Here is a 15,364-nt window from a genome sequence, read left to right as displayed (position 1 = left end):
AATCACATGAATATTTTGATAGAAAATTTTTATACCATAAAAAAAGATCAATAAACTTTGATCTAAAATTTTAATGTCATATCATCATATTTTGTAATATTTTTATTTTCAGGTTGATTTTGAGCCACTTTGATAACTAGGCAAATGATATCGAAAATCGCAAATTTACTTTCTAGATACTTCAAATACTCTAGATCAAGTCTAACGGAGCCGATCGTCGTATTCGAAAGTCATATATATTATATAATATATATATATATTATATATATAATATATATATATATATATATAATATATAAATATATATATTATATATAATATTATATATATATATAATTTAAGTCGCTGGGATACTATCAATAGCACCATGCATTTGATGCTATCAAGTTTTCCACCGTTAGATTCAATCGTTTGACTATTTTCACCTGTTAGATTATACTATTAAACCAACAACTCACTCAACCATAGGGGGCCCACATCATCCTAACCGTACATTTTTTAATTCAAGGATCGAAAACCTAATAGCACCAAATACTTCCTGCTATTAATAGTATTCCAGCCTAGGTCATATATATATATATATAGAACTAGGCTGAAATACTATTAATAGCAAAAATAATTTGGTACTATTAAATTTTCTATCCTTTGATTAAAAGATGTGCGGTTAGGACGATGTGGGCCTCTTAGAGTTGAGTGGGTGGTTGGTTGAATATTATTATCAAAAGGATGAAAATGATAAAAGAGATAAATCTAACGGCAAAAAACTTGATAGAACCAAATGTTTCGTACTATCGATAGAATCCAAGCCGGACTCTATATATATATATATAGAGAGAGAGAGAGAGAGAGAGAGTGCTAGGCTGGTATACTACCGATAGCACAGAGGCCTTCGTGCTACCAAAGTTGTTTTTGATGATGTGTCTTCCAAATCGATGATTGGCTCCGTTAGACTTAATTTATACTATTAAAGTATTTGGAAACTAAATTTCATAAATTTTTAGCATCATTTTATTTTTTATTTATTTTTAAATTTTTTAATTTGAAATTTGAATAATTTTATCTAAATTATCTTCTTTTTTTTTTTAGAGAAAGATAGGTAGCATGCTACCCGCTGTTTTATTTCATTTAGAAATAAACTTAACTAAAATGTGAATTTAAATAATACAAATTTATTTATTTATTTTAAAAAATAAATATTTACTTTAGTATAATTATTTGTATAATTTTTTTGATGTTTTAATCAAAATATTAATTTAAATAAAAATATTGATTATTTATATTTTTTAAATTCATACTAAACTTTTTAAAAAATAAAAATAAAAATAAATATTTTACTAGGCAGGCCTGAAGCACGGCCCTGCCCGGCATAGCCCGTGCCTTTCGGGCTGAAGGGCCGTGCCGGATTAGAGGGTAGACAATTTGGGCCCGGCATTGTCCGGTTCGAAATTAAATCCGAGCCGAGCCGGTCAGACCCCTAGCTCATTTCGGCCCGAAAAATGTGGGCTGTCCAGTGCGGCCCACATTACACCCTCATACCAAGGGATGCAAATAAATCATGGTTTATGGAGTTTCTATCTCTGTCAACCCCGAATGAGACGATAACTAGGTGAAAAATAAGAAAAAGGTAATTTGTTCTGAATTTGTTCTGATTTGTTAAAAAAATGGAGTTGAAGGTGGGAAATCTATTCCTTCCTTAATCTATTCTGATCTGTCAAAAATTTGCTTTCATCCTGACCAGTCCCGAATGAAGCGATAAGTGAAAAATTAACCCGCCACGAATCTGTTTTCATCTGCCAAATAAATGAAGGATAAGGTCGAAAACTCTCCCAACCTCGGATACATCCCGTTTTCTTCTCGAATCATTGACGAAGGCCTCAAAATTATAATCTAATTAACTAGATATGCTCTATAAAATTTAAAGGACCTATAAATAAAAAAAAAAATTATAAAAATTTGGACACCATTCTCTTACAACAGAAACAGAATCTATTTCATACTCAATGCACATGTGTTTTGATTTGATTTTAGAATATTAATCACCAAATATAAAGTGCAGGTGCAGTGCATGGGATTGTAAAGATGACCTGGAATTGCATACGCAGTTCACAAAAAGATTCCTAGTGGAGCACTTAAATTTATATATTCCATGTTTACGTTTAAAAGTGGTAGTCAAGATCAAGCGCTAAAAAAGTGGCCTGCTTGTTGTTGGATGACTCCAAGTCCAGCAACTTTTTTACCACATTTTCTCTGTTTCACACCTCAATCCAAAAAAAAAAAAAAAAAAAAAAAAAAAAAAAAACTTTGTGGTGGCTAAGGGTTTACTCAGCTCGATTTGTTTCAATTTGCAAAAAAAATTTAGTTCAATTTGCAAAAAATTTAAACCTAATCAAAATTCTCGGTTTTATATATATATATATATAGAGAACTGAACCAAACTGATTTATTATAGAGACCAAGTCGAACCACAGTTGAATTAGTTCATGACTTAGGAGTCAAAACTAATCATGATAAAAGTTACATACCAAAAATTAAATTTGGACCGTAAAATTTAAACTATGTTGTTGTGAAATGGGTTTTGAATACAAGATTGGATTATAAACATTATTTTAAATCTATGATTAGCATAAAAAGTGTGAGTAGTACACTATTGGGTTTTCATTTTGGTTTCGGTCAAGAAGAATAGCCAAATTAAGCTGAATTGAAACCGAAAATAAGCTATTAATTCTTCTCGTAACCAAACTAAACTGAAAACCAAATAAACCGAACCAAATTGCGTTATTTAGTTCAGATCTTTTGTTTGTTTTCAGTTTGAACCCATACTCTGGCTTGGAATTCCGTAACCAAATAAAGTTATGAAAAGCAATTTGATCGAAGGAGATGCTTTATTGAGGGTCATTTTCTGTGGAAACTATAAGGTCTTTTCCGTCACACTATTTCATATAGTAATAGCAACATCCAATCAAAGATTATCGTGTTACACGAAATAACAAAAATAATTTTCTCTATTTTCATTGAAAACCAAATAAACTGAACCAAATCGCCTTATTTAGATTCGTTCCTTTTTCGTTTTCAGTTTGGAACCACACTTTGGCTTAGAATTCCATTATTCCTATAAATTATGCAAAGTAGTGTGATAAAAGGAGATGCTTTGGATGCCATTTTTCTAAGAAAAGATATTCCTCACACTATGTCATGTAGTAATAATGGCATCCATTCAAAGATAGTCAAGTAAAGATAGTCAAGTACAAAGATAATTTATCTTTAAACATTGTTTCAGTATAAAATTATTATATTTATCGTATTGCTTTTGATTAAATGCTAAGATACTATGTGAAAAGTTAGGGGTGATCGAGTCCCAAATTTTTTGAAGTATCAATGCTCTGCCGTACTTTCGATCTCATAAACCAAGTGTTTTAAACAGTGGTTGTTAGCATAAACCAACGATGCTAATTAATTAGGATCAAATTCCTTCAATTGATTTTGGTTCGGTAAGAATTAAATCACTGAGAGTTATTATGTATTCGTTGTCCCAATAATTCCTTCCCAAAATTAATGGATATTAATTTTCTTTCAATTTAACTAAAGGTAAATATTAAGAAACATCGGCATACTAAAATGACTTTTTATTCCGTTGCAAACAATAATTTGGAGTTGAACGTACTCTATTAAATTCCAATTTATTCCGAGCAAAAATAATCACCCTTAATTGCACTGAATTCAATTTCTCTAAATTTGAATCACTTGAATGCTATTTGGATTTGATTTTAAAATGAATTGTAAAACAAATTGTGAGTTAGATAATTAAATTAGAAAACTCAAGTAGTCTATCCAAAGTTAGGTCAAGCTGTGTGAAAAAAGAAAAGTATTACTTACAGCGGATGAAGTACGTAGGATATACCCAAAAACATTTATATCGTGCTAAATAAGCTGATGGAGAGTCTAATCAGGGACAATATGGTAATCTTATACTCCAATGATTCGTTCGAAAAGTTTGATCAATCTAATATATATAGCAATAATATGTACATAGCTTGAGCACACAATTCTACATACCTTCTGATCATAAAAAGCTTTAAACTGGCACTTGAAGCATGAGGGCTAGAGCTACAAGCATGCAACTTTTTATACTATTACTTGTGGTTTGGCTTCTAAAAAACCAAATCTTGGAGAGCTATGGATGCCTCAGCGTAGAGCGCGAGGCGCTTCTCGCATTCAAGTCCGGTGTCGTCGATCCACGAAACTGCTTGTCTTCTTGGGAAGGCTCTGACTGCTGCAGATGGAAGGGAGTTCGGTGCAACAATAAAACTAGCAAAGTTGAGAAGCTCATCCTTAGATTGGCTTGTGGAACTTCCTCAGGCACAAGCTATGAAGGTTTGCTGGTGAGGTCAATCCATCATTGCTATCTTTAAGCCACTTGAAGCACTTGGATCTCAGCATGAATAACTTCAATACTAGTTTCCCTAATTTCATTGCTTCATATAAGAAGTTAAGATATCTTGACCTCTCTAATGCGGGTTTTACTGGAATGATACCTCTTGAATTCGGAAACTTGTCAACTCTTCGTTATCTTGACCTTAGTTATAGGTACAATTACTATATGACTGCCTCTCATGGCAAACTATCGTGGATCAAAGGTCTCTCTTCGTTGAAGTACCTCGACTTTACCTCTGTGATGCTACAAGATGCAGATGATTGGTTACAAGCGGTGAACATGTTGTCTTCATTGCAAGTGCTCCGCTTAGGGAGTTGCTCTCTTCCAAGCAATCCTGACCCCATTTCCAATTTTAACTTAACTAGTTTGAGCATACTTAATCTCCGCGGTAACTTCTTCAACTCTACCTTGCCTGATTGGCTTTGGAACTTCACTAGCCTAATTCATCTCAATCTCAATGATAACCATTTTTATGGCCCAATTCCTGTTGAATTAGGCAATCTGACTTCACTTACTTCCTTGTTTTTGGGATTCAACAACTTGGTCGGCCCTGTACCGAATTCAATCCAGAACCTTTGCAAATTAAACACTTTAAGTTTGTCCGGATTCAATATTGATAGAGATATAATCGAATTTTTGTCAGAACTCTCTTGCATCTCTCCTAATAATTGGCAAATATTGGATTTGCAGAACACAAGTATAAAGGGAAATTTATCTGGCTGGCTCGAACATATGACGAGTCTTACGTATCTCGATGTCAGCAATAACTTCCTCAATGGTCCGATACCTGTAGGGATAAATAATTTATCTAATCTAATTTTTCTTGATCTTTATGGAAATTCGTTTGCTGGGGTTATATCTGAAACTCATCTTATGAACTTCACAAGATTAAAGTCACTATGGATGGGCGGCTCATCTCTTGAGTTGAAGGTGGATGATAATTGGGTGCCTCCTTTTCAAGTGCAAGAATTAGTTTTGAGCTCATGTCGATTGGGTCCACGATTTCCAAGATGGCTCCAATTGCAACAAGAAATTGAACTCTTAGATTTGTCGGACAACGGGATCGCAGACACTATTCCTTATTGGTTTTGGAACATTTCCTCATCTATCATGATCATAGACCTTTCCAATAACCAAATTAACGGCATGTTGCCATCTTCTTTGGAAAATATGACATCATTAGAGGTGTTAAATTTAGGTTCTAACCATTTACATGGATTCTTACCATTTTTGCCTGATTTTTTAGTATGGCTTGATTTCTCAAACAATATGTTTTTTGGATCACTTCCATGGTCTTTCTTCAAGCCAAATCTGTTCACTGTTCTTCTCTCGAACAACTCCATTAGTGATTGCATCCCATCATCTATATGCAACATGCAATCTTTGTTCGAACTTGACATGTCGAGCAACAAATTATTTGGTGAGCTGCCAAATTGCTGGTATGGTGCATCAAAGTATTTGAATGTTATAGACTTATCCAATAACAAGCTATCAGGACAACTTCCTGACTCATTGGGCTCTGTCCGTAATCTTGAGTTCTTACACTTAAACAATAACACCATAAATGGAGAACTTCCTTCTTCTTTACAGTATTGCCCATTAGTACTACTTGATCTCGGGCAAAACAAGTTATCGGGCGAGATTCCTACGTGGCTAGGAAAGTTAACAGAGCTTACAATTCTTCGGTTGATGTCAAATATGTTTGCCGGCAACATTCCTGCAGAGCTCGGACAACTTGAGAATCTTCAAATATTGGATCTTTCTTGGAACAATCTATCAGGAAACATACCTCAATCTTTTGGTAATTTCCATGCAATGGCTTCAACCAAGTTATCTACATACAAGCCTAATATAGATTTGGTTTATATTAATTTTGTTCTAGAACAAACAATCGATGGAAATACATTAGAGTACCCGTTGTATCAAAATTATTCCAGTGAAAAATTATATATTGAAACCAAAGGGTCGGATCTTCAATATTCCAAGAACCTCTATCTTGAGAGGAGCATGGACCTCTCAGGTAACAACCTTTGTGGTGTGATTCCTGAGGAATTATTCGATCTATCAGCACTGCATAATTTGAACTTAGCAAGAAATCACTTAAAGGGAAGGATTCCTGATAAGATAGGAAACTTACGGTCTTTGGAGTCTCTCGATCTTTCTATGAACGAATTAAATGGAACCATCCCCCAGAGTATAACGGCCTTGACATCTCTGGGCAGCTTGAATTTATCGAACAATAACCTCTCAGGAAGGATTCCATCTGGAGATCAAATACAGACACTGCTTGATCCTACTATATATGCTGGCAATCCCTATCTCTGCGGTCCCCCGATTTCGAACAATTGCTCCGAAAATGAACCGACATATACTCCTGATGAGAAGAAACAACACAATGGTGGCTTGGAGAACATAGAAATTTATCTCGCTATGGGATTGGGATTTATTGTGGGGCTTTGGGGAGTTTATGGTGTGTTGCTCTTCAAATCTAACTGGAGAAATTCTTACTTCTACATGATTGATAAGATGTATCATAGACTTTTTTCTTGCAACTGAAGAGCGATAAGATTATATACAATAGAAAATGAAGAGTGTTGTACTCATATACTTAAACAAGTATTGTATTCTACTCTAGTGTTTTTTTGTTTTGGTTTTTTTTTTAAATGAAGAGTGTTGTATGCATATACTTAAAAAGAAGAGTGTTGTATGCAGAGTGTTGTATGCATATACTTAAAATGAAGAGTGTTGTAGAAAATGAAGAGTGCTTAAAATGAAGAGTGTTGTATGCATATACTTAAAAAAGTATTCCACTCTAGTGTAAACAGATTTTGGAGTTTTTATTGTCACAAACATGATGTTAGTAAAACATTCGGCTTTTTTTTTCCTGTCTTTTTCTTTCTTTCTTTTTTTTGCTTTTTCTTTGCATGATGTTGTCTTAACTCTTACGTTGTAATAGTACGACGAGTTCTTCAGAAAAGGAAACACAAAAAAAAGCTCTTAACTTAATGCATCAATTGTTATTAACAATCAAAGTTATTGAAGCATTGTACCTAAAAATTTATCAAATTAACTGGTGTGGTCGCTTTTGAGAGTGTTCCTACATTATTTTCTATTTTATATATATATATATATATATATATATATATATATATATATATATATATGTCAACTCTGCGTATTTACTATCTAATTGGTTAAATCTCCTTTTACTTCTTTAGTTATCTGTCTATCATCGAAGTGACGTTGCTGATCTGACTGTCTATCATCGAAGTGACGTTGCTGATCTAAAATCTATCATACACGTGAGTAAAAGTGTTTCCAATTCACCTAAATTTTAAAAAAGGATTGTTCATTACTTTGCTTGGACCTATCCATCATCTGCAAGGGGAAGCTCTTCTTCCATAATAATAAGAAGGATCTATACTCCATAAAGGGGTTTTTGGGTAGTAGCATTAAAAAATCTCTAGGGTATAAAATAGTTAGAGACACATGCAATTAAAAATACCACAATAATATTTGAATCCATTTGTAGTTGCAAAAATGTTGCAACTACAAATTATTTTATCTGATATAGTATATTTGGAAGCTGCATTTATAGGTCTTATTATTTTAGATGGGGTATGATGTAAGAAGAGAATTTTCTTTTTCTTTTTCTTTTTCCTTTTCATTCAAGAGTTGAGTGGACGTATTTTAGGTTTAGGATATAGAAATAAGTCAATATGTTAGAGATTAATATTAACATATTGATCAATGCTGTTTTTTCCTTTAAATTAATAAATAATGTTCTCAATAAAATTCAAAAAATTTAATAAAAATACATAATAAACAATTAAAATAATTTATTATTAAAAAAATAAATATTTTATTATCTTTTTTACTAGCACACAGGCACACACCAATACGTGCCGCCATGTACCATACAATACCGTGCCAACAAATTTTCAACACGACTCCCTATAACAGCAATTAAATCCTTACCTATTATAGAAATAAACAAAAATAACTTATTTTCGACACCAAACGATATCTAACCGAGTTGCGATCACCCTTTTTCAGTAAAACATAGATCAAAAAGGCAGTAGCAAGCATAAAAAGGTTGAAAAATGAAAAGTAGAAATAAACTCAGTTTGATGCGGTCCGAAGAATTTGACGAAATGATACCATAAATTTCATTGACAAGCAGCTCCATATCTATTCCAAAATTCATGCAACCTAGTGCGCACAAATTTCTTATACACGAGTGTTACTATCATCAGTTAAACACAGGATCGATCTCAGCCGTCCGAAGAAGGCAAGATCCAGCGGCTGAGATTGATCATGCATTTTATAGATGGTTGGATCACCCCTATCTGGAGGAATTTCCTGCACACAAGGGACTTAACATTGGGTTTTGAGAAGCTGAGCACATTCTCAAAAGTACAAGAAAATCAGTGTTTAAAATGACCACCAACAACATGCATCATGCTCTGGAACTAATAAAATCACAAAAAAATTACTCTCATTGTCCCGGTAACTTCGTTCCACATTCTGTTAGTGACATCGCACAAACAAGTGGTTTTACTAGAACTTCTTTGTTGATTATCTCACTTGCGATGGAGTCGCATAGAACGTCACATTTGAAACATGGAATAAAAAACACTGACGGCTTCGAATGTAAAAGATTACAAAGACAGAAACATTGTAGAGATGATTTTTTGAAGTTAATATACCTTGCGCTTCTTATGCTTTTTCCTTCTATCGCTACTTCTGAAGCTAGTAATATCATCATTTTCCTTGTCTTCTTGAGGAATCATTCCAATTTCGTCAAAGAATCCATCGGCCAAGCCAAGCAATCTGATAGATAACATGTAAGGAACATCAAATAAGTCTCAGACTGATGAATCAGATAACTGAAGTATTCGTAGTTTTTACATATCAGGCACAAAATTACAAGCAGTGGGGGGATTCACATAGACATTACGAAATGAAGCAATTGCAATTAAGTGATTTGGTGCATGGCTAGTCCACATAGACTTTTAGGGTATATTTGGTTCATGATTGAAATAAGAATGAAAATGACAAACCATCCAAAAATATTTGATTCAATATTGGAATGGAAATCGGAATAAACATCTAGGATTTTGGGATAGAGAGTTTTGGTTAAGAGAGAGAAGAGTGATGAAGGGAAAAGAGGGGGAGATGTTTGTGAGAGAGCTTTTAGTAGTTTACTTTGGAATAGACCAATCCAAAATTCAAAGCCTGATTGGGCCATAAATGGATTGGGTCATTCCTATTCCAGAGTGGAATGGGAATCGAAATTCGAAACCTGTAAAACATACGACGACTATCGAAATCAATGAATCTCATTCTGATTCCATATTCTAAGATAAGTGAATCAAACATGCCCTTAGTATCTTTATACATCAAGTGCAACTCTTCTGCCGCTTATAGGTAGACTACTGAAGTAAACACTATGCTAATGTGTAACTGGAATAAGGAAACAGCCAAAGAGAGACTACTATTAAAATCTCTTCCAAATTATGTATACAGCGTATTGGGCAATTTGCATGCCTTCAAATTGAGAAGAATATGTATTCCCTCGACGTATCGGGCAATTTGCATGTCACTTTGGAACAGTGACATGAATTACTGTATCAACTTTAAGGCTTGACTTTTAATTTGTGCTGTATGTATTTTGAAAAAGGGCAAATTCAAGAGTAGTGAAACTCTGTACAAATGCATTCCCACAGCATCTTCATAGAATAGCCATATTCTTTGTTTACCACAGTCCATAAAATATGACAATAATAATAGTAATACATACCCATTCCTTGACTTTGTCATGTGCTTCTCTATCTTCTTGTCAAGTTTTGTAACTGGAGCACGAATAAAAAGCTCCTCTTCCTGTCTCTCCTGCTTCTCACGCTTCGCCCTGTACCTCGTGAGTTCTCTACTTTCAGCACCTATTATCTCTCTCACCTGTCAGAAAGAATTTCACAATTAGATTATGGCAAGCCAGAATTAAGATGACGAAAGTAAGAAGAATAAAAAATTACACACCTCTTCAGGTCTCTCTTCGAAGTCATCCATAATCTCTTTAACATAGGTACTCTGTTTTGCCTGTCTCAGAAGTGCTTTATCCTTCCGCAAATCCTGTTTCTCCTGCTTTGTTGTCTTATCCTCATCCATGATTGTAGGGGCAAATCTTGGGGGACGGTACACTCCTCCGTTATCCTAAGTTGTGAAATTTCTATGTCATTGCACTACTATCTTCATAGCATCGAAAAAAAATAGATGCATGTACCATTGTTTTTTTTTTAAAGAGATGTATCTATCAATCTGGTCAATTATAATTAAAAAACAAAGATCCTGAACTAGTTAGATAATTGGCAGATCTTATGCTATTGGGAGTGTTAAGCAACAATCACAAATACCAGAAGGAAAATTTTGAATACAATCAAAATCACTTCGAAGAAATGACAAATATTGGTAGCATAACACAACATCAATATTCAAAAAAAAACTAAATAGTATTTCTATTCGATACAAGAGAAAAGAATAATATGTGGAAAAGGTAAAGAAAAGAGGAAAGAATTGCTTTGATGTAGAACTGGAACTAAATTCGACTCAACATATGATCTTATCATATCGGTATTTCAACAGAACAAGGAGACGACATAAAGTATAAAGAGAAAAAAAAAATAAAAGAAAGTTATTTATCACCTGTGTAGCCACAGTAGACTTGCTAACAAGCATGTCAGGATTCGGTCGGTACTTTAATGGATCCTCCTCTCCTCGAGAGTCATCTTTCTTCTTCATGTCAACGCTCATTTTTTTCTCCGCCCCAGTGGTTTCCGCAGCACGAGTGAACTTCTGAACTTGGTACTCAAGCTTCTTATCTATTGGACGGATCTAATACACCACATACACATTAAAGAGAAAATCAGCTGAAGATCATCCAGAAAGATAAAGAAGATGTGAATCAAGAGTTGTATGTAAACCTTTTCTAGAAAGAGTCTGATCTCCACGAGGCTCCGGACGACTGGATGGCCTTCAATCGACAGCCCTTTGGCCTTACGTAACAAGTAATAGACGGCACATTGACAATAACTCAAAAGCAAAAGATGCTTCGCCTCCAGATAACTAATCCCATTCTCTGTGGGAAGTTGATTTTGTTTCACCTAAAAAGTCCAGTAAATTGCATTACCACAACGAAAATTATTTATGATGAACCAAATTTCAAAAATTAGCCTATCTTTTTACTGCATATTTCTCTCTTTCCTAGAAATTTCACCGGCAAACACAATGTCCTAATAAGAATTCTCACATCGAAGCAGATTTCTGAGAACAAGTGCACGGCCATTCGACCACAATAGAGATACCATTTAACTTTAATTTACCTTAAGGGTAAGGGCTTCAACTTTGCTCCTCACGGCATCTAATCCATCCTTCATTTCCTTCAGCACAGCAAGGAGGCGAGGACCTTCTTCTCTGCACCTGTCAAACCATCGATATAGTGAAATTAGTGGAAACTACTGAATATTGCTAAGAGAGGGATCGATTTACAGTGACGAAAGAGTAAAGTGCTCCACCTAGTAAGTATTTGCGTGTCATCACTTTCGCCCATTATAGCAGAGAATTGATTATCTTTTATTGGGTTGGAGAAGGAAAAAGAGAGGGAATTGCTCGTCGATTGAGAGAGAAGCTACTACGCGATGCCTCCTGTATGTTGAAACCATATTAAAGAACCATTCGACAAAATAGTGACCTACAAACGAAGGTCTCGTCTGAACAAACAAACACTATTTTCAGAGTTTTATTTTTTTTGTTGTGGCCTATTGTACGTAGAACATAGTGAGTTGCTCATCAATTGAAACATAAATCTTATCCCACAACAAATTACGAACGCTCATCACTTCAACAAGATTAGAAAAGGTTCCTAGCTAGCATCCAGATCAACATTATTCACAAATGTGGGCCTTTCTATGTACACCTCTTAACTCAACCTCAAAAGCTAAGCAACAACCTCTTCCGTATAAGCCATCTAATTAAGAACATATCACTCACTACAATCAAACGGAGCAGCATGTTTTCTTTAATTAAATCCATTCCTATTATGCATCTGAAAACTGAGGGGGGGGGGGGGGGGGGGGTGAGAAATCTTACACAAAAATTGCTACAGAACTCGTAGGCACGAAAGAACACACTACCCCTAAAACAATGTGACAAAATTTTACAAAATTTGGTACCATCTTCGATTTTTTACATAAAATTACATCATTATAAGACAATTAAAGCAAATGATTGAACTTTTAATTGCAATTGATTATATAACAAATTATGGTTCTAAGAAGCTAAAATGCGATTGATTGGGCAAAGATGATATATTGTAGTCCTTGTGTTCACCATCACAACATGATTTTAGAAAAATATTTTCCATATATTTTTCTCTCAAAAAAAAAGATGTGATTGGCTGAATATAGAGTATATGGTGTAGCCTTGCACTAAAATATCCAATAAATATACCATTAAATAAGATAGCAAAGTAAAGTTATTTGATAAGCACAGAATAATCAACTGTAATTCTTTTGAACCGCAGAATGATAAAGTAAATTGAGTAAACCACAAGATAGTTAAATGCAATATTTAAAACCATAGGATAACAAAGAAAAAATAAGCTAAACCACAAAAGAGCAAATTAAAATTTACACCCGTCATTCTAAAGTTCACAAAAATTCAAATAAGTTATAATAAAAAAAAATTAATGTGACAAATAGGAAAATGATAGCTTTTGGATGAAAAAAGTGTAAGAGTGTAAAGTAGTATTTATCTCCCCAAAATAGGTAGGAGCAATGCTACCGTACATATTACATCCACACCATCCAAGGATTATTAATTTTCTACATGTCACATCCATAGTTAGTTAATTCGGATTCGGCAAAAATTCGGTACCGGTATAATACGAATAAAATCCGCATCCTATTTTTTAAATTCGTTGAAAAATACGGCTAAAAAACGGATTCGCCAATTATTCGGAAACGTGATTTATACAGATATTATACGTTCACCAATTAAAAATTCAGGAACAAAAATTCGGCTATTAAATTAAGTTTTTTTTGCTCTAGATTTATGCTATTGGCATAAATACTCATAATTCTTAAAAATATAAAAATAAAGAGCTACAAAATTAAGCAGATTAAGTAAAAAAAAGTTAGCGACTCAAATATTTCAAGTTCTACCGCATGATTGTCTATCATGGATCCTCGAAAGAATAAAATCACATCCAAAGACCATTAGAATTACCCCTCGATAATGCATCAAACCTAACTTAACTCTAAGTAATTAACCCCATAAAATCACATCCAAAGAACATTAGAATTAGCCCTCGATAATGCATCAAACCTAACTTAACTCTAAGTAATTAACCCCACAAAATCACATCCAAAGAACATTAGAATTACCCCTCGATAATGCATCAAACCTAACTCTATTGCAAGGTTTTAAATGCCTATCGACACGGGCTGTATCCACCGTACCGTACCGTGCCAACAAAATACCGGCACGATACAAATCCCGTGCCGATGGCACAGCTCAAAACCCTCTATTCTTTAAATTAATAAGTAATTTTCTCAATAAAGTTCAAAAGATATGATAAAAAGATATAATAAATAGTTAGAATATTTTGTTGCTAAAGAAAATAAATATTTCATGCTATTATGTGTCGGCACACAAGAATTTTTTTGACCGGCACGCATCAGCACGACTTGGCACGCACCGTGCCGTACCGTGCCGGCAAATTTCCGGCACGACCCCGTGCCACGGCACTTAAATCCTAGCTCTATTGGTTCTGAGTCTTCAGACAACAGCAAGCAAATTAATGGACGCAACAACAACTTAAATAGGACTAATGTGAAAATCTGGAGTTTATTAGAGGAAGAGAAGGATGTTTGGGGTGAAAGAAAAACACAACAGCAACAACAGCATCAACCATATATGTATGCAAGAGAAAAGTGTTATAATAAATAGAAATAAAAATAATATTTCTAGGATTCTAAAATTTTGGCACTTAACATGCAGATAATAATAGCAAATATTAACTCCGCTCATAGTCATGGAACATATGAATTTCTAGTTTTGTACCGGATGAAGTGGGCAGCAGGCAGCGGAACGGCGGAGCGCGAAACCAGACTGCGTGTGGTGCGCGGCCAGGCGGGGTGTTCCGATGGCGATCGGCGAGCGGCCGGAAGGGAAGTGTGGGGAGGGGAAGGGAAGAGGGGCGCAGGCAGGGGCTAGCTAGGGCAAAATATTTGAGACACAAGTTTTTTTTTTTTCTTTTTTTTCTTTTTTCGGGTGGTCGTTTAGGCGAGCGATTTTTATTTTTATTTTTTTTAATTTTTTTTTCGTTTCAAGAGCGCGCAGTTTGGCAAAATATTCCGCGTTAGCGAATAATTCGCGAATAATAACCCTAAACCCTACCGACCGTCCGCAAGTGGCAAAGGGCTCGTTGGTTGGTATCCGAGACCTAAATTTAAATCCTAATTTTAACGAATAATTCGCGAATAATAACCCTAAACCCTACCGACCGTCCGCAAGTGGCAAAGGGCTCGTTGGTTGGTATCCGAGACCTAAATTTAAATCCTAATTTTAACGAATAATTCGCGAATAATAACCCTAAACCCTACCGACCGTCCGCAAGTGGCAAAGGGCTCGTTGGTTGGTATCCGAGACCTAAATTTAAATCCTAATTTTAACGAATAATTCGCGAATAATAACCCTAAACCCTACCGACCGTCCGCAAGTGGCAAAGGGCTCGTTGGTTGGTATCCGAGACCTAAATTTAAATCCTAATTTTAACGAATAATTCGCGAATAATAACCCTAAACCCTACCGACCGTCCGCAAGTGGCAAAGGGCTCGTTGGTTGGTATCCGAGACCTAAATTTAAATCCTAATT

At 34.8% G+C, this 15,364-nt stretch overlaps 2 protein-coding genes across 2 annotated transcripts; one reads left to right on the top strand and one right to left on the bottom strand.

Moving 5' to 3' along the window:
* On the top strand, nt 4,026-7,265 carry LOC109720391 (leucine-rich repeat receptor protein kinase EMS1-like). Its single transcript, XM_020247462.1, has 2 exons — nt 4,026-4,379; nt 5,123-7,265. Exons 1-2 carry the CDS (start codon nt 4,092-4,094, stop codon nt 6,986-6,988), a joined length of 2,154 nt encoding a protein of 717 aa, XP_020103051.1. The 5' UTR covers nt 4,026-4,091; the 3' UTR covers nt 6,989-7,265.
* LOC109720758 (neuroguidin-like) lies at nt 8,895-14,738 on the bottom strand. Its single transcript, XM_020248066.1, has 8 exons — nt 14,552-14,738; nt 12,004-12,133; nt 11,812-11,908; nt 11,413-11,592; nt 11,135-11,323; nt 10,472-10,645; nt 10,236-10,390; nt 8,895-9,265 (listed from the first exon to the last, which is right to left on the bottom strand). Exons 2-8 carry the CDS (start codon nt 12,036-12,038, stop codon nt 9,133-9,135), a joined length of 963 nt encoding a protein of 320 aa, XP_020103655.1. The 5' UTR covers nt 12,039-12,133; nt 14,552-14,738; the 3' UTR covers nt 8,895-9,132.

Source organism: Ananas comosus, linkage group 14 (assembly GCF_001540865.1).
Source record: "Ananas comosus cultivar F153 linkage group 14, ASM154086v1, whole genome shotgun sequence".
Lineage (NCBI taxonomy): Eukaryota > Viridiplantae > Streptophyta > Magnoliopsida > Poales > Bromeliaceae > Ananas > Ananas comosus.
This window is presented reverse-complemented; position numbering and strand designations above follow the sequence as displayed.

Bases quoted from the DNA above. Each gene is read 5' to 3' on its own strand.
- LOC109720758 (XM_020248066.1), bottom strand. From the start codon at position 12,038: ATGGGCGAAAGTGATGACACGCAAATACTTACTAG. The intron at 11,324-11,412 runs GTTTACATACAA...GTGGTGTATTAG, and splicing joins TCAGACTCTTTCTAGAAAAG to ATCCGTCCAATAGATAAGAA. The intron at 9,266-10,235 runs GTATGTATTACT...GTTATCTATCAG, and splicing joins ATGACAAAGTCAAGGAATGG to ATTGCTTGGCTTGGCCGATG.
- LOC109720391 (XM_020247462.1), top strand. From the start codon at position 4,092: ATGAGGGCTAGAGCTACAAGCATGCAACTTTTTATACTATTACTTGTG. The intron at 4,380-5,122 runs GTGAGGTCAATC...TTGGATTTGCAG, and splicing joins CAAGCTATGAAGGTTTGCTG to AACACAAGTATAAAGGGAAA.